Source organism: Pogoniulus pusillus, chromosome 24 (genome assembly GCF_015220805.1).
Source record: "Pogoniulus pusillus isolate bPogPus1 chromosome 24, bPogPus1.pri, whole genome shotgun sequence".
Taxonomy (NCBI): domain Eukaryota; kingdom Metazoa; phylum Chordata; class Aves; order Piciformes; family Lybiidae; genus Pogoniulus; species Pogoniulus pusillus.
In genome coordinates, this window is record NC_087287.1 from 10,271,556 (window position 1) to 10,289,962 (window position 18,407).

At 55.5% G+C, this 18,407-nt stretch overlaps 1 protein-coding gene and 1 long non-coding RNA gene across 5 annotated transcripts; one reads left to right on the forward strand and one right to left on the reverse strand.

The window, feature by feature from the left end:
• Positions 1-55: 55 nt before the first annotated feature.
• On the reverse strand, positions 56-1,919 carry LOC135186386 (uncharacterized). Its single transcript, XR_010306830.1, has 2 exons — positions 1,778-1,919; positions 56-278 (listed from the first exon to the last, which is right to left on the reverse strand). It is a non-coding gene; the product is annotated as an uncharacterized LOC135186386 (long non-coding RNA).
• A 2,517-nt stretch (positions 1,920-4,436) lies between these two features.
• On the forward strand, positions 4,437-16,841 carry PGGHG (protein-glucosylgalactosylhydroxylysine glucosidase). 4 transcript variants are annotated; one of them, XM_064163961.1, is made up of 15 exons: positions 4,438-4,519; positions 4,755-4,857; positions 5,020-5,287; positions 6,078-6,288; positions 7,667-8,102; positions 8,864-8,983; positions 9,130-9,261; positions 9,588-9,699; positions 10,730-10,802; positions 11,287-11,423; positions 12,262-12,395; positions 12,639-12,734; positions 13,851-13,948; positions 16,333-16,547; positions 16,642-16,841. In XM_064163961.1, the coding sequence occupies exons 3-15, from the start codon at positions 5,035-5,037 to the stop codon at positions 16,704-16,706; spliced, it is 2,082 nt and encodes a 693-aa protein (XP_064020031.1). In that variant the 5' UTR covers positions 4,438-4,519; positions 4,755-4,857; positions 5,020-5,034; the 3' UTR covers positions 16,707-16,841. The 4 variants fall into 4 exon arrangements, with proteins under 4 accessions (XP_064020030.1, XP_064020032.1, XP_064020031.1 ...); XM_064163960.1 differs by lacking the exon at positions 4,755-4,857 and having other exon boundaries at positions 4,437-4,519; XM_064163963.1 differs by lacking the exon at positions 4,438-4,519 and having other exon boundaries at positions 4,748-4,857.
• The last annotated feature ends 1,566 nt before the right edge of the window (positions 16,842-18,407 follow it).

Here is an 18,407-nt window from a genome sequence, read left to right on the forward strand (position 1 = left end):
CCCCTCCCTGCTTCCCCTGTGGGCACAGCTTGGCTGAAGCAGACCCAAGGAGCTGTCAAGCTGAGCACTGTGACCTTTAATGACCAAGCTAGGAGTGTCCATCCTTGGTGCAGGTCTCTTCGGTGCTCTGACCCACGCTCATGCTTCTGCTCCCCACAGGGCACAGGTTCTTGCCATCCTTACTCTGTCCTGCTCTTGTAGTGCTCCACGTGTGCCAGGACCCAGGCAGATGGTCCCAGGAAGGACAAGAACATGGCTGACAGCGCGATGGCTTGCTCCTGTTGGTGGGAGGGGAACCAGGGTTAGTGAGGTGGCTGCACCATGGCCGTGCTGCACCTAGGGACCCTGAGGTGGCTGCACCATGGCCGTGCTGCACGTAGGGACCCTGAGGTGGCTGCACCATGGCCATGCTGCACGTAGGGACCCTGAGGTGGCTGCACCATGGCCATGCTGCATGTAGGGCCCCTGAGGTGGCTGCACCATGGCCATGCTGCACGTAGGGCCCCTGAGGTGGCTGCACCATGGCCATGCTGCACCTAGAGACCTTGAGGTGGCTGCACCATGGCCGTGCTGCACCTAGGGACCCTGAGGTGGCTGCACCATGGCCATGCTGCACCTAGGGACCCTGAGGTGGCTGCACCATGGCCATGCTGCACCTAGAGACCTTGAGGTGGCTGCACCATGGCCGTGCTGCACCTAGAGACCTTGAGGTGGCTGCACCACGGCCGTGCTGCACATGGCAGTCCCAGGATGGTGGCTGTGGCCATGCTCCTTGCTCTTCCCAGCCCCACCATGTCACAGGTACTTGCTCAGGGCGAAAGGAGGCAGATGGGGGTGAGCAGAGCAGTTCCCACCAACAGAGGAGCGTGGTGGTTGCTCTTTAGGTTTGTCCCCACCACTCCATGTGTCTCTGTTGTGATACTTGGCTGGGAAACAGAGCAGCTCCTGACCTTCAGCCAGCAGCCAAGCCCTGGCTCGCAGGGCTCCACCATGCCTGACCTTCAGAGGACTCTGGGGTGTGACTCGCAACCAGCAGCAGCCTCTTCTATTTCTGGTGCTCCAGATCTGCTCTTATTCCCCTGTCACCTTTATGTCTTCCCAGCTGGGCTGGAGAAGGCATCTCCAGGCTCTTTGTGCACTTGAAAAAGGCAGCAGGGGGTGAACTTCACCAGCGAGGGGTGGAGGTGAGACCCTCCAGGATTTGGGATGAAAAAGCCCCTTTTTTTGCCAGGCTCATTTCACCAGCCCAGCAAGGTCTCCACAGCTCCCGTTTTGGTGGGACTGTCCCAGAGGGAGGAAGGCTGCAGGAACTGAGACACTCTGGCTTCGCCATGAGCAGACCCCAGCCCTGCCCTGCCCATGGAAGGACACCAGCTCTGGGGTGAGTGTTCCATGGCAGGGTGGGGACAACGGGGCCCAGGCCTGTCCCCGTGCTGGTAGTATACCTCAAGGGATTGCCAGTGCCACCCCCAGCCTGGCCCATGCTTTATCCTCCCTGGGCTGCAAGGGACCCTCAGTAGGTACCTCAAAGGCTAAAAAAAAAAGGGTTGAAAGGGTAAAATAAAATGGAAGCATTTTACTGGAGGGGGAGCAGGCAGTTTACCCCCCAGCCCATGGGGCACAGGCTGGAGCTTGCACTGCTCTGGGGGCTTCTTCCCTCTTTTTTCCTTGCCCTTTCACTCCCACCAAGAAGGACTTGGCTATGATGTGTGGTGGGCTGTGCCCCCGGCAGCAGGCGGCTCCCCCTCCCCATTTCCAGCACCCCCAGGCTACTCACAGCAGCAGAGAGCTGGTGCTCGGGCGGCTTGGAGCTGAGCGGTGCCCGTGGGGGGCTCCGCGGGGTCCGCAGCAGGGTGCCCAGCAGCGCTGAGCCTCGCCGAAAGCCCAGCATGGCTCTGAGGGGCGAGTGGCTGCTCCGCTCGCTGTGCCTGGCTGCAGCTGCCCAGCCTGTCGCTGTCACCACTGCCGCCACCTCCAGCTGCCGCCGCCCCTCACCACGGGGCTGCTGCTCTCCCAAGCGCACGGTGGCAGAGAGCCCTTAAGCAGAAAGCTTTGCCCAAATTCCTCACTCGTTTTTTTTGTTGTTCTTTCCTTAAGCATCTCTGTTTTTTCTCCTCGTAGCCCCCAGCTCTCCACCCGTGAACGAAAGCCCATGTCCCCATCCAGCAAGGTGGGACCTCTTTGCCATGCTCTGCTGGAGAGCAGATTCTTCCCTCTGGCTCTTGACCACTCCCAAAACTCAATGCACTTTCTTCAGGCTCTTGCAGCTGTGATTCTTCACCTCTGCTTGCAGTGAGCAGGACCTTGCTTGCCCCATCCAGGCTGGTGGCTTCTCTGCCTTCCCTTAAGGCTCGGTGTTTGCAGAGGCTCAAACCCACCTATGCACCAGCTGCTCCTTACGTGCTGTGATCTGACCCCAGACCCTCTGAGGAGGTGCACACAAGTCCTGGCACCTGTCTGCTCGGGGAGCTGCTCAACCGAGAGCGGCTGTGCCCTCATCAGCCGGCAGCACGGCCACACCAGCCCCAAAGCAGGCACCTGAGATGGTTTCCTGCCACCACCCCTCGCATGTTCATCGTGTCTGGGTGTGAGGGAGCAGGAAGTGCCCCAGTGCCTTGGGCTCTCTCTGAAAACCTCCCTAGAAACCTCCTTTTGGTGGCATGGATCCACCTCCTTGCCCACGGCAAGGGCTGGTGCTGGGACCCACGGGTGACAGCTGGCCTGGAGCAGCTTTGGGGCCATGTTCTTTATGGACAGCAGGAGAGGAATCTCATTGTCGAGCAGTAAAGCCTTGGGGATTTGCTTTGAGCAGGAGCTGAAGGAAAGGACCAATTAAAGTCCCTGAGAAGCAGGGGAAACAGCTGGGGATGAGCCAGATGTGCTGAATGGATTGGCCCTGAAGTTCTTAAGTGCCCTGACTTAGCCATCAAGAAATCTGACAGGATAAGGGACAAGCCCTCGGCACCCTCCCCTCTGCTCACAGCAAGGGCAGCTGCCCTGGAGGAGACACTGCAGAGCTGGAGGAGATTTTAGCTTGCTGCAGAAAGGCTTTGCTGTGGTGGAGTAGCAATGCAGATCCCTGTACACCAGAGCAGAGCTGCCCAGGCCACCCACTTTTCTTGGGTGGCTTTGAGGTGATAGATGGTCAGAGGCTGGTGGGTTTCTTCCTTCCCCTGTTCCTCCTTCCCAGGGTACAAGACAGCCCCAAGAGCTCTGTGCTCCCCACAATGGATTGTGAGGTCCTCTGGGCAAGCACCTGCGTGGAAAATTAACTTCCCTCTCTCTTCCTCTGCTTTCTCTTCTCTCTCTTTCTCTTCTCCCTCTCTTTCTCTTCTCCCTCTCTCTCCCTCTGCTTTCCCTTCTCCCTCTCTCCCTCTGCTTTCCCTTCTCCCTCTCTCCCTCTGCTTTCCCTTCTCCCTCTCTCCCTCTGCTTTCTCTTCTCCCTCTCTTTTCCTCTGCTTTCCCTTCTCCCTCTCTCCCTCTGCTTTCCCTTCTCCCTCTCTCCCTCTGCTTTCCCTTCTCCCTCTCTCCCTCTGCTTTCCCTTCTCCCTCTCTCCCTCTGCTTTCTCTTCTCCCTCTCTTTTCCTCTGCTTTCCCTTCTCCCTCTGCTTTCTCTTCTCCCTCTCTCTCCCTCTGCTTTCTCTTCTCCCTCTCTCTCCCTCTGCTTTCTCTTCTCCCTCTCTCTCCCTCTGCTTTCTCTTCTCCCTCTCTTTTCCTCTGCTTTCCCTTCTCCCTCTGCTTTCCCTTCTCCCTCTCTCTCCCTCTGCTTTCTCTTCTCCCTCTCTCTTCCTCTGCTTTCTCTTCTCCCTCTCTCTTCCTCTGCTTTCTCTTCTCCCTCTCTCTTCCTCTGCTTTCTCTTCTCCCTCTCTTTTCCGCTGCTTTCCCTTCTCCCTCTCTCTCCCTCTGCCTTCCCTTCTCCCTCTGCTCTCCCTTCTCCCTCTCTTTCCCTTCTGGTTTTTTTTTCTAAAGGAGGAGCCAAAAAAGCAGTTTCCTTCCTCCTGCTGGGCTGGGTGACTTCCGTCCTGCCCCGCCGTCGCGGCAGCCTGTGCGCACCCTCAGCCCCGACGCAAGGCAAGGCTCAGCCTCCTGCTCTGCTCCCGCTGCGCTTGGGGGTTCGGAGCTTCCCTGGAGGCAGGAGCAACATTTTGCTCACAATTCCACTTCGGGCACAAGGAAACTGAGCCGACCTCTAGAGCTGCCAGGGAGGGGTTTTTGTGCTGCCAGCCCAGGCTGGGGCTGCTCTTGCTGCTCTTGGGCTACCCCAGCTCAGAGGGTCCCTCAGTGCCTTACTTCATTGTTTTTGTCTTGCTTTAGTGCTCGGGGTTGCCAAGTGCTAATTCCAGCTCCCTCTGGGCCTGTCTGTTCGTGTGTCTAATGCACACCCAGCTGCCTCTTGTCTTTCTATAAACACCTTTTCATGTCTTTTCATGCAGCAAGGAAACAAAAAGCTCCTGCCCCAGCGAGCCAGTGCCCGAAGCTGAGCTGGAGGTGCAGGAGTGAAGGGGAACGCAAGGCTGTGGTGAGTTGGGGACTTCTGAGACCACAGAATAGCCTTGAACAGTGTCATAAGGCAGCACTGGGAGGAAGAGGAGGCAAGAAGAGGAAGGTTGTCATGTTGTACTGAAAGAAACTGGTGAGGGGCTGTGCTGTGGAGAGTAGCAGAAGAGGAAGAAGTGGGGAGATGGGAGAAGTTACAAAGCTGAGGTGGGTTTGTGAGGTTTGGGTGAGCCAAGGAGCTGCTTTGCTTGTCTTAGAGGTGCTGGAGCCAAGAAGGAAGGAGGGAACCTGCTGTGGAGGAAACACCTGGAGGAGGAGACCCACCCCGGGCACTGGGATGTAGCAACACTGCTGTCGGAGGTGCTGGTGGTGATCAGGAGGGCTCTGGGAAGGCAGCAGGGCTGGAGAACAGCTTTCACTGGAGAGTTTTGGGCAAGTCCCAGGGAGAGCAGGAACTTCAGCCTCTGCATCTGGCTGGTGTCCTTGCAACCCTCCTCCCTGGCTGTCGTTGATGTTCTGCAGCTCGGGCTGGTAAAGATGGCTGATGGAGAAGAGGACCCAGGCGTGTTCAGCTGCAGGTCTCTGCCGTCAGACCCCCGGCTCATGGCCACGGTGACTAACGCCTACCTGGGCACCCGCGTCTACCGCGACATCCTCCACGTCAGCGGCGTCTACAACGGGGCGGCAGGGGACACGCACCGGGCCGACCTCCCCAGCCCCGTCAGCGTCAGGATGGCGGTGCCCGGCGCGGACAGCCTGGCTGAGACCTTCACCTTGAACACCCGCACGGGTAAAGAGCGGAGCGAGGGCAGCAGCCTCCTTGTCCTGCCGTCGCCTTGCCTTGGGCTTCCACTGCTCTGCCCCTCTAAGGGCTCTCTTCTGGAAGTTAAAAGCCTCTTTGCTTGTGTTGCCTCTTCCACAAGGTTGTAGAGGCACAGAGTTGTCTAGTCCCATCTGCCCTGCCATGGGCAGGGACACCTCACACTAGATCAGAGCCCCATCCAGTTTGGCCTTAGAAGACCTTCAGAGGTGGATCACATCTTTGGCTTCCCTCTTCTTTGTTCACCTGCAGGGAGTTGTTCTTCTGGAGCTGTGTTGGAGCAGGTGGAGAATCCCTGTTCTTGTGAGACTAAGAGCCATCGTCAGGCTTGGCCTCAGTCCCTGCTGGAGCCAGGCTCAGCAAACACTTAAGTCACAGAATCACAGAGTGATCTGGGTTGGGAGGAACCTCAAAGATCATCTAGTTCTCACCACCCTACCATGGGCAGGGACACTCTTGCTAGCCTAGGTTGCTCCAAGCCCCATCCAGCCTGGCTTTGAACACCTCCTGGAATGGAGCATACCCAACTTCTCTGGGCAACCTGTTGCAGTGCCTCACCACCCTCGTGAAGCCTGATGAAATGTTCTACAGCACAACTCGCTCCTCGGTGTCTTGGCCATGTCCCATGCTAACAGCTGAGAGCTGTGTTTGGATCTGGACCTGAGAAAGATGATTCCTTTTTGCCAGTAGGAGCCAGTAGACAGAGCAGGAATGGGAATCTGATGGTTCAAAAGGCTGATGGCTTTTGCTGTGCTTACAGGAACCTTCAGCCATGTGCTTCAGTCAGCAGATTATGCAGCCATCCATCAGCTCTACGCTCACCATTCCCTTGTCCACTTGATGGCCTTCAGCATCACCATCCAGCGATCGCCTCGCACCACCCAGCCCATCACTGTCCAGCTGCAGACGCCTTTTGTGCCAAAGAGCCGGGACTTGGAGCTGAACCAAGGACCAGACTTCCTGGGAGCACAGTGAGTTTGGATCATGGGGACCTTGCCCTTTTGTGGGCAGTTGTCTGTGGCCCTGCCCATCACTAGGGAGCAAATTGTCAAAGTAAGGATAAACCCAGAGTGAGATGTCCTATGAGGACAGGCTATGAGTGTTGGGGCTCTTCAGCCTGGAGAAGAGAAGGCTTTGAGGGGACCTCGTAGTGGCCTTGCAGTATCTGAAGGGGGCTACAGGAAGGCTGGGGAGGGACTATTGACAAGGTCTTGTAATGGCAGGATGAGGAGTAATGGGTTTGAACTGGCAGAGGGGAGATTTAAACTGGATGTTAGGAAGAAATTCTTTACAGTGAGGGTGGCGAGACACTGGCACAGGTTGCCCAGGGAGGTTGTGGATGCTCCCTCCCTGGAGGTGTTCCAGGCCAGGTTGCATGAGCCCTTGAGCGACCTGTTCTAGAGGGAGGTGTCCCTGCCTAGGGCAGGAGGTTGGCAGTAGATGATCTTTGAGGTTCCTTCCCACCTAAACCATTCTATGGTGGAGGCATGGAGGCTTCCCCCTGGCAGGTCTGTAAACCACTCTTAGGTACAGAGACACTTCTATTGGTTACAGCTGCAGAGTTGTTACAAGGAGGTGTAAAAGGGTTAAGGAGGCCATAGGGACCAGATGTGACCACAGAGAGGTGAGTTTGGGGAGTGCTGTTTTCAGTTCTGGGGCCCCCAGTTCAAGAGGGACATAGAACTGCTGTAGAATGTCCAGCAGAGCCACAATGATTAAGGGAATGGAACATCTCTCTTACAAGGAGAGCTTGGAAAAGAGGAGACTGAGAGGTGACCTCATCAATGTTTATAAAGATGTGCAGGGTGAGTGCCAGGAGGCTGGAGCCAGGCTCTGCTGGGGGATGCCCAGTGACAGGACGAGGGGCACTGGGTGGAAGCTGAGGCATAGGAAGTTTCATGTAAACACAAGGAGGGATTTTTTTCCCTGTGAGGGTGACAGAGCACTGGAACAGGCTGCCCAGGGGAGCTGTGGAGTCTCCCTCTCTGGGGATATTCAAGACTTGCCTGGAGACGTTCTTGTGTGATCTGGTAGAGGTGATCCTGCTCTGCAGGGGGGTTGGACTGGGTGAGCTTTGGAGGTCCCTTCCAGCCCCTGACACTCTGTGAGTCTATGAAGACCAGACCATGAGTTTAGAGGAGGTGACTCTGCCAGTGGCTTGCTGGGACTGTGTAGTCCAAATGCATCTCAGCCTCCTGGACTTTGGGGGTGGGACAACAGCCGAATTGACACGAGGGGACAAGGGATCTCCATCCTCGGTGGGAACAGAAGCCTGATAGCCAGCTGCTAGGAGGAGATCCCCTCTGGGTGGGTGTGCACCCAGTGCCACCTGCTTGCTGTCTGCCATAGCTATGTCTACGGGAAGACGCTGGTGCCCGAGGTGGAGGGGGGGCCCTGCCCCACGGTTCACATGCTCTGGACTCCCGTGCCCCCAGCCCTGACGCTGCCCGAGCAGGAGCAGGAGCGCTCCTGGGAGTTCCTGACGGCCGTGGCCGAGAGCGAAGAGGAGGTGAAGAGGAGCTACAGCGAAGGGCTGACCCTCGTGGCTGCGGGGTCCCTGCACTCCTCCCACGTCCACGCGTGGGCTGCGCTGTGGCAAGGCTGCTGCATAGACCTGGAGGGGCCTCTGCCCTTAAGGCAGGCTCTCTATGGGTGTCTCTACTACCTGCTGAGCTCCATCCCACCTCAGGGGAACTCAGGCTTCCTCTTCCATGGCATCAGCCCTGGTGGCCTCTCCAACGGCACTCAGGGCGAGGACTACTGGGGACATGTCTTCTGGGACCAGGTGGGTGAAGGCCCTGCTAGATGGTAGCCTGGAGGCTTTGCTCAGTGGCTGGGGTGAAGACTCAGCAGGAGGCTGCTGGGAAGCCTCCTGCTTATCCCCCAGGCAGGAGGTGCCTTGGCACCAGCTTTTGCTGGAGAGCATCCTCCTGCTTCTTCTGTGACAGCCACTCAGACCCAGCTCCAACCCTTGGAGTTTCTGGTCTGGGCTCTCCTCTAACTCAAAAGCGAATTGCCTAAGTTGAAGCTAGATGGGGACAAAGGGCCAGGAGAGACCCCACCACAGGACAGCTTTCTTGCCTAAGCTGAGGCTGAGGACTGAGATAGTTCAGGTTGCTCACCCAGGGAGGCTTCAGTGATTAGCTTGGAGCATGGCCACCAACTTCCAGCTCCTGTGCTAAACCTGGCCTGGCCTTTCTGTGGGCAAGGGCTTTTCAGTCCTATGGACCTTGTCTGCCTCTCTATGGTGATGACCAAGGGTGGGTTTGACCATCTCCAGAGCCTCTGGCTTTGGAAGAATCTGGCTTTTCTTCTCTTGTGTGCTGAAAGGTCCTGCTGAGATCATCCTAGTGAGATAGCAGAATAGAAGGTGTGGGCAGGCACAATCCTTTGTGGGTTTATCCCTTTCAAAGAGCTCCTCCAGTGCGTGCAGAATCGCTGCCAACACACGTGGGGTGGGGATGAACTGGAAGAGTGAAGCCGGTGGGGGAGTTTGGGTGCCTCACCAGCCAATGCTCCCCTCTTGCCTTGCTTGGGTGCTTCCAGGACACCTGGATGTTCCCCAACATTCTGCTGTTTTACCCGGGAGCTGCCCGAGCCATGCTGGAGTACCGGATCCGCACGCTGGAAGGAGCCCGGCGCAACGCGCGGGAGCAAGGCTACGAGGTGGGATGGGGATGCTGGGCAGAGGACAGAGCAGCCCAGCCCCTGGCACCCAGGAGGACAGCAGCTGGGCTTTGCTCCTCTGCCAGTGGACTGGGGAGAGCATCTCAAGATGTGCTCAGCTGCCTCACGGATGTCTCTCCTGGCAGGGTGCTAAATTCCCATGGGAGAGTGCAGCCACTGGCCGGGAAGTCTGTCCCGAGGAGATCTATGGAGCCCAGGAAATCCACATCACTGGGGACGTTCTGATGGCCTTTGAGCAGTACTATTACACCACTCGGGTAAAGGCAGCATGTCCCGAGCTGGATGGCCTGGTGGAAGGGCCTGTAGGACATCTGGTTGCTGTCACTGTCCCTTTCCAGAGATGCTCTGCTGCTGTCTGCTCCTGTCACAGCTGCTGGGAGGCCCTCAGGGGCCCTTCTTCAGCCCTGCCTCTTCTGTCCTTGCTCCTCGTGGGTGGCTCAGCATCCTATGGGCTTGATTCAGGCCAGTTTCTTGACCTTTTCTCTTACTTTATCCATCTCCTTAGAGCTTCTGTCCTCCTGCTCAGTTTGGCTTTGGTCAGGTCTCCCTTGTAGCCCTGACTTTCTTGTTTGTCTCCCTCCAGGACCAGAAGCTGTTCAGGGAGGATGGAGGCTGGAAGCTGGTGGGTGCTGTGGCTCAGTACTGGTGCAGCAGGATGGTGTGGAGTGAGCAGGAGCAATGCTACCACATCAAAGGTACTTGTGCAGTGTGTGTAAGGCAGGGGGTTGTGAGCACAGGCTCAGAGCCCCTCCAGACAGACTTGGGCAGAAGTCCGTGGGCTCTTCAGATTCCTGCCCTCTGGAGTTTCTCACAGATGATATTTCTGTCCAAGGCAACATGGGACAAGATGCTCAGCTCTCTTCCAAGGCCACAGCATCTAGTGTTTGTCCTCTCAGTCCCTTGCTTGTAGGGAATCTTTAAGTGTCCTTCCATGGTGGTACAAGCCAATGCCACTTCAGGGGTGCCTGCAGATCTGCTGCAGTGACTGGTGGCACTTAGAAGAGGGAGTGCAAGGGCTTCAGAGAGGAAGTACTTCTCTAAGAGACATGAGTTTAAATCCCCTAGAAATGGGCAAGAAGACATCTCAAAGGGCACCTGGTGCTGTTGGTGCTGAACCAGTGCAAGCGCTGTTATGTCTGGCTGGACAGAGTGTGTTAATGGGTGACAGTCCCCATGATGGGCTGCTCCTGGAAAGGGACACTGGGGACAAGACCAGAGAATGAAGGAGAGGTGTTTGTGGGGTGGAGGGTCTGGAAGGGAAAACTGGGTTAGAACAAAGGAGTCTCAATGAAAATAAGGTGACGAGGGCTAGAAGAGCCCTGGGGTTGCTGCAGGCTGCTTGAGTTGAGAAGATGCTTGGAAACTGCCCCAGTGCCCTCCAAGGAGTCACCTATTTAAATGTGTGGTGCCACTTGTCTCCTGTTGAATGAACACCTCTTCTCCTGGGGACAACCTCCTTGAAAGCAGCAAAGGAAGGAGCTCATCTGGTAGGTGGGGGAAGATTCAATCCACTTGAGTGGAAAAGGTTTAGTGACTGGAAGGTCACCTTGCTGTGAAGCAAGGGAGATGCCCTCAGCTTGAGGTATCTGCTGCCCATCCATAGCCAGAGCTGTAAGCTGGGCTCTTTCCCCTTTGCAGCAAGCTCCACTTCTGTTCTCCTCTGTTGAGGAGGGGCACAAAGCCAAGCTAAACCCAGTGAGCAGTGTCCCCTTTCTCCTCCTGCAGGTGTCATGCCCCCAGATGAGTACCATCACCAGGTCGATAACTCTGTGTACACCAACGCCGTGGCCCAGCGCAGGTAACAGCCTGCCTTGGTGAAGCACTGGTCCTTCTCTGCTGCCTGCTGCTCTGGCAGGGATGGAGGCAGCAGGGCTCCTGCGTGGGCTGCACTTTTCTCTTCTCATACCTGAGCTGCTCTCCTTTGCCTGCCTGTGGTTGAGGGAAAGAAGCAAGTGGTCCCATGGTGGCTCATCCGACTTGCTCTAGGTGTCCATGCGAGACTGGGTGGGATTTCCCTTCACAGGAGGGTTTCTCTCTCTCTGTTTTATGAGGTGTCTGCACTATTAGCCAGTTGGAGACATCTACAGCTAAATGTACAGGCTCCTGGCTCCAGTGGTGGAGCAGTTACCCCCATCTTTAGCTCTCAGCCATCTTCTTCCAGGGTGGCTGTTTCTCTGCAGTTATGGCTCGGTCCTTTCTGTTCCCTTTCTTCTCTTCCCCTCTCTGAGGAGGTCACAGGTGCCCATTTCTGACATCAAGCATCACTACTCATCTCTTCCCAGCTTAAATTTTGCAGCTGATGTTGCTCGAGACTTCTTGGTCCCTGTGCCAGAGGAGTGGGTGGAGCATGCCCAGAAAGTCAAAGTGCCCTTCGATGAGGAGAGGAAATATCACCCCGAGTATGATGGCTACAGCCCAGGTGAGTGGACAGGCAGCAGCAGACCTCTCAGGTGGCCACTGCTCTTTGGAAGCCTGCAAGAAGTGGGAGCTGTGACCGGTTCAAAGGCAGGGATAGAGGCTGGGTGGTTGTTCATTTAGTGATGGATGGACTTGGTGAAAGATGAATCCCCTCGTGCTCTGGCTGGACCTCAGAGGTATTGTGCTGGTTTGAGGCTACTTGCAATATTTTAGTGACAGAAATTGGATTATTGGCTGTGAAAAGAAAATAAGGTGATGCCTATGTGACCCATCTGTTCTGCTGGGGCACTTAAAAACAAGGGCACAAAGAAAGGTAAGCCAGTCTCTGCCTGGCTGCTGCCATATCAACTCTTCTGCCTGATCCTCCGTGTTTCCAACTAATCATTCTGCTTCTAACACCCCTTGCTGACCTTTCCAGCTCACCCTGCACATAAGGGAGATTCTGAGATAAGAGAAAGGGTGGAAAGAAGGTGGAGGGGCAATTGGAAGCCCCTCCTGGGCTCTCTGGCTGCTGGGAGTGGTCTTGTGTTTCTGTATGACTCTTAACTTGTGTATTACTGTGTCTAGTTGTAAATACCTGTAATATATTGTATATATATGCTTGTAAATTGTGCTAAGCTTTCTCTATAAAGCTTCATTCCTTAACTTCCATCCAGCTGAGTTAGTCTGGTTAATCTAGGAGGGGGGGAGTGACTCCAAAACCACCCCACCCTGGTGTTTGTTGCCCAGTGTTTACAGTCCTGTGCAAGCTGGGTTTGTTCCCCACAGCAGTAACTAGACAGTGGCTCTGCCAGTTGGTCCCAGCTAGCCAGCGTGGTCTGACCAGCTCCTTTCCCCAGGTGAGCTGGTGAAGCAGGCTGATGTTGTCCTGCTTGGCTATCCACTGATGCACCCCATGAGCTCTGAGGTCCGCAGAAATGACCTGGAGATGTATGAGCCTGTCACCGAGCTGAGTGGGCCAGCCATGACCTGGGTAAGGAGAGAGGCAGAGCCTGAGGTGCCATTCATGGGTGGTGGCTCATTTTCATCACAGGCACTGCCACCATCTGCCAGCCCTGCTTTAGACTCGGAGTGACTGTAGAGAGTGTGGGGCTAGAGCTGTGTGCTGCAGCTGGCTGCTCTGCCTCAGACTGGTGCCAGTTGTGTTGCTTTTGCTGTGCTGTCACCCCTGGCTAGAGGTGGCAGCTGGTGAATAGGACATGTTTTTCTCCTGCAGAGCATGTTTGCAGTGGGCTGGCTGGAGCTGAAGGAGGTGCAGAGAGCCCAGAGCCAGCTCAACAAGTGTTTCAACAACATCACGGAGCCCTTCAAGGTCAGCAGCCTGGTGTGGTGGTGTGGCTGCTTCCCCATGACAAGCACCTCTTGTTGCTACCCTGCCTGTCCTCAAGTAGATCACATCACACTGAGAGACATCACTGGGACTGGAGCCCATGCTGATTGCTCTTGTGGTCACCAAGTGGTTGTGGCATTGAGCTGGGTGGTTGCACACTCATCCCTCTGTGCATGTTTCCAAAGAGCAGCTGGGAGGCTTCTGCTTTCTGATGGGCAATACAAAGCTGTGAGTCAGGATGATGCTTGTCCCAGGTTTCCTTCTGTCTGCCAGGCATGGGAAAGGGAATGGGATTGGTGCACTTGCAACCTGGAGGGCAAATCAGATCCTGGGCTGCATCAGGAGAAGTGTGGCCAGCATGTCGAGGGAGGTGATTCTCTCCCTCTACTCTGCTCTGGTGAGACCCCACCTGAAGTACTGCATCCAGTTCTGGAGCCCCTATTACAAGAGGGATGTGGAGATGCTGGAGCATGTCCAGAGAAGGGCCAGGAGCATGCTCAGAGGGCTGGAGCAGCTCTGCTGTGAGGACAGACTGGAAAGAGTTGAGGCTGTGCAGTCTGGAGAAGAGGAGGTTCTGAGGTGACCTTCTTGTGGCCTTCCAGGATCTGAAGTGGGCTACAAAAAAGCTGGGGAGGGACTTTTTAGGATGTCAGAGAGTGAGAGGACTGGGGGGATGGAGCAAAGCTGGAGATGGGGAGATTCAGACTGGACATAAGGAGGAAATTCTTCTGCATGAGAGTGGTGAGAGGCTGGAATGGGTTGCTCAGGGAGGTGGTTGAGGCCCTATGCCTGGAGGTGTTTAAGGCCAGGCTGGCTGAGGCTGTGGCCAGCCTGCTCTAGGGTAGGGTGTCCCTGCCCATGGGAGGGAGGTTGGGACTAGATGATCCTTATGGTCCCTTCCAACCCTGACTGATTCTATGATTCTATGAACTGAGAGACATGTCAGAGCCCAGCCACTGCCTCCTGGCAGAATGGGTAGCAGGGCATGGTCACTACTACACCCTGACTGCATGACAGTGATGGTGATGTGAGGATACAAACCCATCTGTGAAGAGTTCCAAGCAGCTGCTGAGTCATTTCTCTGTCTTGCTGGAGCAGGTCTGGGTGGAGAACTCAGATGGGACAGGAGCTGTGAACTTCTTGACAGGAATGGGTGGATTCTTGCAAGCTGTCCTCTTTGGCTACACGGGGTTCAGGTGAGCCCCACGTTACATCACAGTTTCTAAGCAGCTATGTGTCCCCTGAAGCCTTGCACTGCTCAGCTGCAGTGATGTGACTCTGCTCATGAGCAAGCTTCCAAACCTCCTGGCAGGCAGTGAACAGACAGGACTGCTGGTGATGCTGGGTGGACTCTGAGTACTGGGGACAGTTAGTCACTGGTGGAAGCTCCATCCCTGGAAGTCTCTAAGGCCAGGCTGGACAGGGCTCTGAGCAACCTGCTGTAGTGTGAGGTGTCCTTGCCCATGGCAGGGGGTTTGGATGAGCTTTGAGGTCCCTTCCAGCCCTGACAATTATGTGATTCTGTGGTGGAGATCAGGGTAGAGCTCTCAGAAATGGTGAGCTTTGGCCCAATTCTCCTCCATCTCTGTCAGAGTTGAAAACCATTGGCCTGAAAAGGAGTCAAAGCTAGGTCAACACTGAGTTCCTCAGCACTAGTTGACCTTGCTCTCTGTGTCACTAGAGGGACATCTCTCTGTGATCCCAGGACCATGTTATTTCAATGACTCTGTCTTAGAAACACCTCAGACCTGCCCACTCCATAGGTGGTTGTAGCTTTGGTTCCTTCACAAAGTGTGGATGAAGCTTGAAGGCTGTGATCCACCAGTAACACCAACCCTTTGCCTTAGTGAGGGAAGAGACAGTGCATCCTGCAGGCAAATACCAGCCCTGCTGCCTCTTGTACCTTGGACACTGTGAGCTTTCTAAGGGGATCTTTAAAACGGAGTCCCCAGTCCTCTACCACCCCTGTTCCTACTGTAGAGCCTGGAAGGAGACTCAGAACACTGAAGAGAATCTCTCTGGGTCACTTGATGAGTTAGTTGCACATCTGAGAAGCTCAATGCCATTCCCTGAGCCTGTCCTCTGTCACATCATCCAATCTCCTCTGGATGTAGTGCAAAAAGATCTCCTGCAGCCCCTCGGGGGCAGTCTGCCACCTGCACACACATGGCTTGGCAGGAGGGAAGCTCTCATCTGGCACCACCACAGTTTTGAAGTGCCTTTGATGACATCCAGCTGTGTGTGTCACTTCAGAGCTGCCTCCTGCCTGAAGCAGCTGGGTGGTTCCAACCCTGAGGCAGAAGCCCCTGCAAGGTATTCTTAGTGTGACCAAGGCTGGACCACAGTGCCACCCCTCCTGATCTCCAGTGAAACCCTCTGGCACTAACTATGTGTTTCCACTCTGCCTGTGTGGCCAAAAGCTGCTGAAAAACCTACCAGCTTCTTGGTGGAGCTGGGTGTGAGCTACCCTGTTCCCAAATGAAAGCCTCAAATTCAGCTTTTGTGAAGCTCAAAGGTTTTGGGATGCTTGGTGTGGGTCAGGCTGGGCCCCTCTCAGCACAGGCTCAGGCCACAAGCTTTGTAGCTCCAGCCAAATTTCCACTGATGGCAAGGTGGCACTTATGGGGCCCTCAAGGCTGTGCTCTTGCCTTGCCCGTTGTAAGCCACAGACCCTGTCTGGCACCCTGGCCTGCCAGTCAGGCTCTCCAGGCTCTTGAGCCTTTCTTGAGTCCTCTCCAGTCTGCTGAGCCCTCTCAGCAGCCTGGCGGTGATGGTCAATGGCTCTTATGCTTCAAGATTTGAGTCACCTCTGCTTTTCCTCATCCAAAGCCAAAACACACAAATGGTCCCTGGAGGACTTGGGTTAAGGGTTGGGACAAAGCACTCAACATGTTTGTCTGTTTTTCATCTCGTGGTGAAGGAGCACCTGGAGTGGTGCTGAGTTGCGAGCCCTTCAGTTTGGTGCCAGTGGGAGCTGGTGTGGTTTTCTGAAGGCCACTTTGGTGACCTGCTTGAGCCACAAGCTGCAGCCACCTCCTGAGCTCCTCCTGAGCTGAAGTTTAGCTCCAGTACATGGCCCACAGCCTGTGCTTTAGGTCTGTGTGACCAGATTTGAGTGGCAGCTCCTGCATGAGGTCCATAGCCACCTCTGCTGGTTCCTGTGCTCCGTTCCCCATCTCAGAGCAGGAATCAGAGTGGGGAACTGAGCTGCCTTGGGAGGGAACAGAATTGTGTTGTCTGCTCTTTCTTGTTAAAACCCCCCAAATCCAACCTAAGGGAGATCACAGACTCTAGCTGAGGAATGGGAAGGGGGGCAGGAACACCTTAGGGTGCTGGGCTCTGGAAGCATGGCTCAAGTGGTTCCTCACTAGATGCTTCACCTCTGTATTTGGGACTTGTCTGGAGACCCTTGGGATGCACCAATGATTCCTCCTGCCCACAGACACACAGAGTAATCATGGGAGGATCCTCTGGGGTGTCTCTAAGTCTGGGCTGTCTAGGATGGTGGCCAACCCCATGATGCTGCTCTCCTTTGTGGCCACCCTTTGTTCCTACCACTGCTGTGCTCCTGCCTTTCCAGGATCACAAGGTCCAGCCTGCATTTCAACCCTGCCCTTCCCGAGGACATCAACAAGCTGGAAGTCACTGGGGTCTCCTACTTGGGTAACAAACTGAAGTTCACCATCACCAAAGAAGAGATCAGGATCCAAGTGACTGCCTCTGCCCAGGACCCTCTGGGTTCTCCCCTGGAAGCTGTGCTGCAGGAGTCGGGGCAGCGCTTTCCTCTGTGTGAAGGTATGGGGCCATCACCTGGCTCTGCCTTCCTGAAATGAGGACAGGGTGGGAAGAAAACACCCTCATATCTCACCTGAGCTGTTTGTTGTTGCAGGGCAGAGCATCTCCTTCCCCATGGCAGCTGGATGGATTCAGAGGTCGTCCACTGAGAACCATTAAGCCTTGGCTGACGCGAGTTTCACCCACCGAAGCACCAGAGACACGTTGAGGAGCAGATGTTGGCAGAAAGGCACAGTAAATGTGGGTGAAAGGTGAGGTCCCAGGCTGTGCCATAAACCCCTTGTCCCCACGGGACTGTGTGTACTGTCTTTGTGGCCCTGGGGAGGAGTGGTGGACTTGGAGCTCTCACCAGAGCTGGGGTGGCAGCAGCTCCCTGCGTGGTGCTGAGCATCATTGTCTGAGTTCCTCAACTCCTGTTGGCATGGTGCACACCTCTGATGTAGGAGAAGAGTTGGCATCAAGCCTGAAAGTGGCTGTTTCAAGCAAGCTGGACTTGCTCTGTTCCCAGGGGTCTTTTCCAACCTGAATGATTCTGTGACTGTGTGATTCTGTGAGGCTCCCTAAGCAGCCCTGACTGCAGATGCATTCAACACCTGTATGTGTAAGGATGCCCCTAGCTGAGTGGGTCTGTATTTAGTTCAGCCCTTGTGTGCACTGAGCCTCAACTCCTCCAGCATGTCCTGGCTTGGTTTTCACCTTCTGGCCACCAGCATCACTCCAGAGGCTCAACCACTGTTGCCTCACCCCATTGCTCCACTTGTTGATGAGCAACAGGAGAAGGATCCCTCAGTCTCTGGGGTTTTAGTACACTGAGCATCTGGGACACCCTGAATCCTGATGAGGAGGAGCTTGGGACAGCATGCAGCGTGTTGGGGTGGATAGAAGCATATCCAAAAGCTTTTGTGCCCTGCTGGGGCAGCAGAGCTCCTTTGCTTTGAGTTGCCCAGTGTGTAGTGTCCATGAGGTATTTTCAAGCTCTTGGCTACAGCATTTCCCTTTTCAAGGAGCTTTGGAGTCAAAGCCCTTGTGAAAGTGATGTTTGGAGGGCCAGGGGAAGCTCAGACATCATTAATGTTGCATCAGATGTCAACAAGTGTGGCCTTTCCTGGGCTCTGAGCCCAGAAAGCTTCAGCTGGGCAGCCTCAGGGTGAGCAGAGACCTGCTGTGCTCCTGCTTGAGGCATTTCCTGTGCCTTAGGAAGCCCTGAGGCAGAGAAGGGCTGTGCCTGTGCTCACATGCCAACGAGGGCACCATGCCCCCATCCAGCTCTGACAGGGATGCCACACCCCAGACATCCAACTCTGCGCCTTGCAGCACCCTATCCTCCTGCATCCCCTGCCCGGGGGTGGTTTTGGTGCCTCGTGTCCCAGCCCCCTACCTTTGCTAGAGCAGCCATAGGGTGAAGGGAGGAGCTGTCGAGGGTGCCCCCTGCCCTGAAGTGAGGGGCTGGGAAGGGCAGCCCTGCCCACAGGCTCTGTCCTCTTCAAGCAAACCCCAGGAATCTCACTGAATCCTGAGGTTATAAAAAGCCCTGCAGCCGCTCCCTGCACAACATTTGGGAACGCTTAGGGAAGCAGGGATTCCCCTACCTTGTAATTAGGCTGGCTCTTGGTCAGGCCTTGTCACAAGGCACCCAGCCCTTAATTAAGAGCAGCCCTGGGTGGCAGAGCAGGACAGAGGGGGCCCTTCGTTCCCTTGCCCCCTGTAACAGCCCCGTGGGCTGCACCTGGGTTTGGGTTTTGATGGGGCTGGGAGTAAAGCTCAGCTTTCAGCTCTGCTTGGAGGTAACATCTCATCTGCTTCAGTGTGTCTCCACGGGGACAAGAAGCTTCCCTGCTTCTTTCCCTTCCTTGGTCACTG

What these genes read in the sequence shown, in the direction of transcription:
- PGGHG (XM_064163960.1), top strand. Translation starts at nt 5,035, where the DNA reads ATGGCTGATGGAGAAGAGGACCCAGGCGTGTTCAGCTGCAGGTCTCTG. An exon ending in GACATGTCTTCTGGGACCAG is followed by an intron (nt 8,103 to 8,863) that starts GTGGGTGAAGGC and finishes GGGTGCTTCCAG; the next exon opens with GACACCTGGATGTTCCCCAA. An exon ending in TTTGGCTACACGGGGTTCAG is followed by an intron (nt 13,949 to 16,332) that starts GTGAGCCCCACG and finishes CTGCCTTTCCAG; the next exon opens with GATCACAAGGTCCAGCCTGC.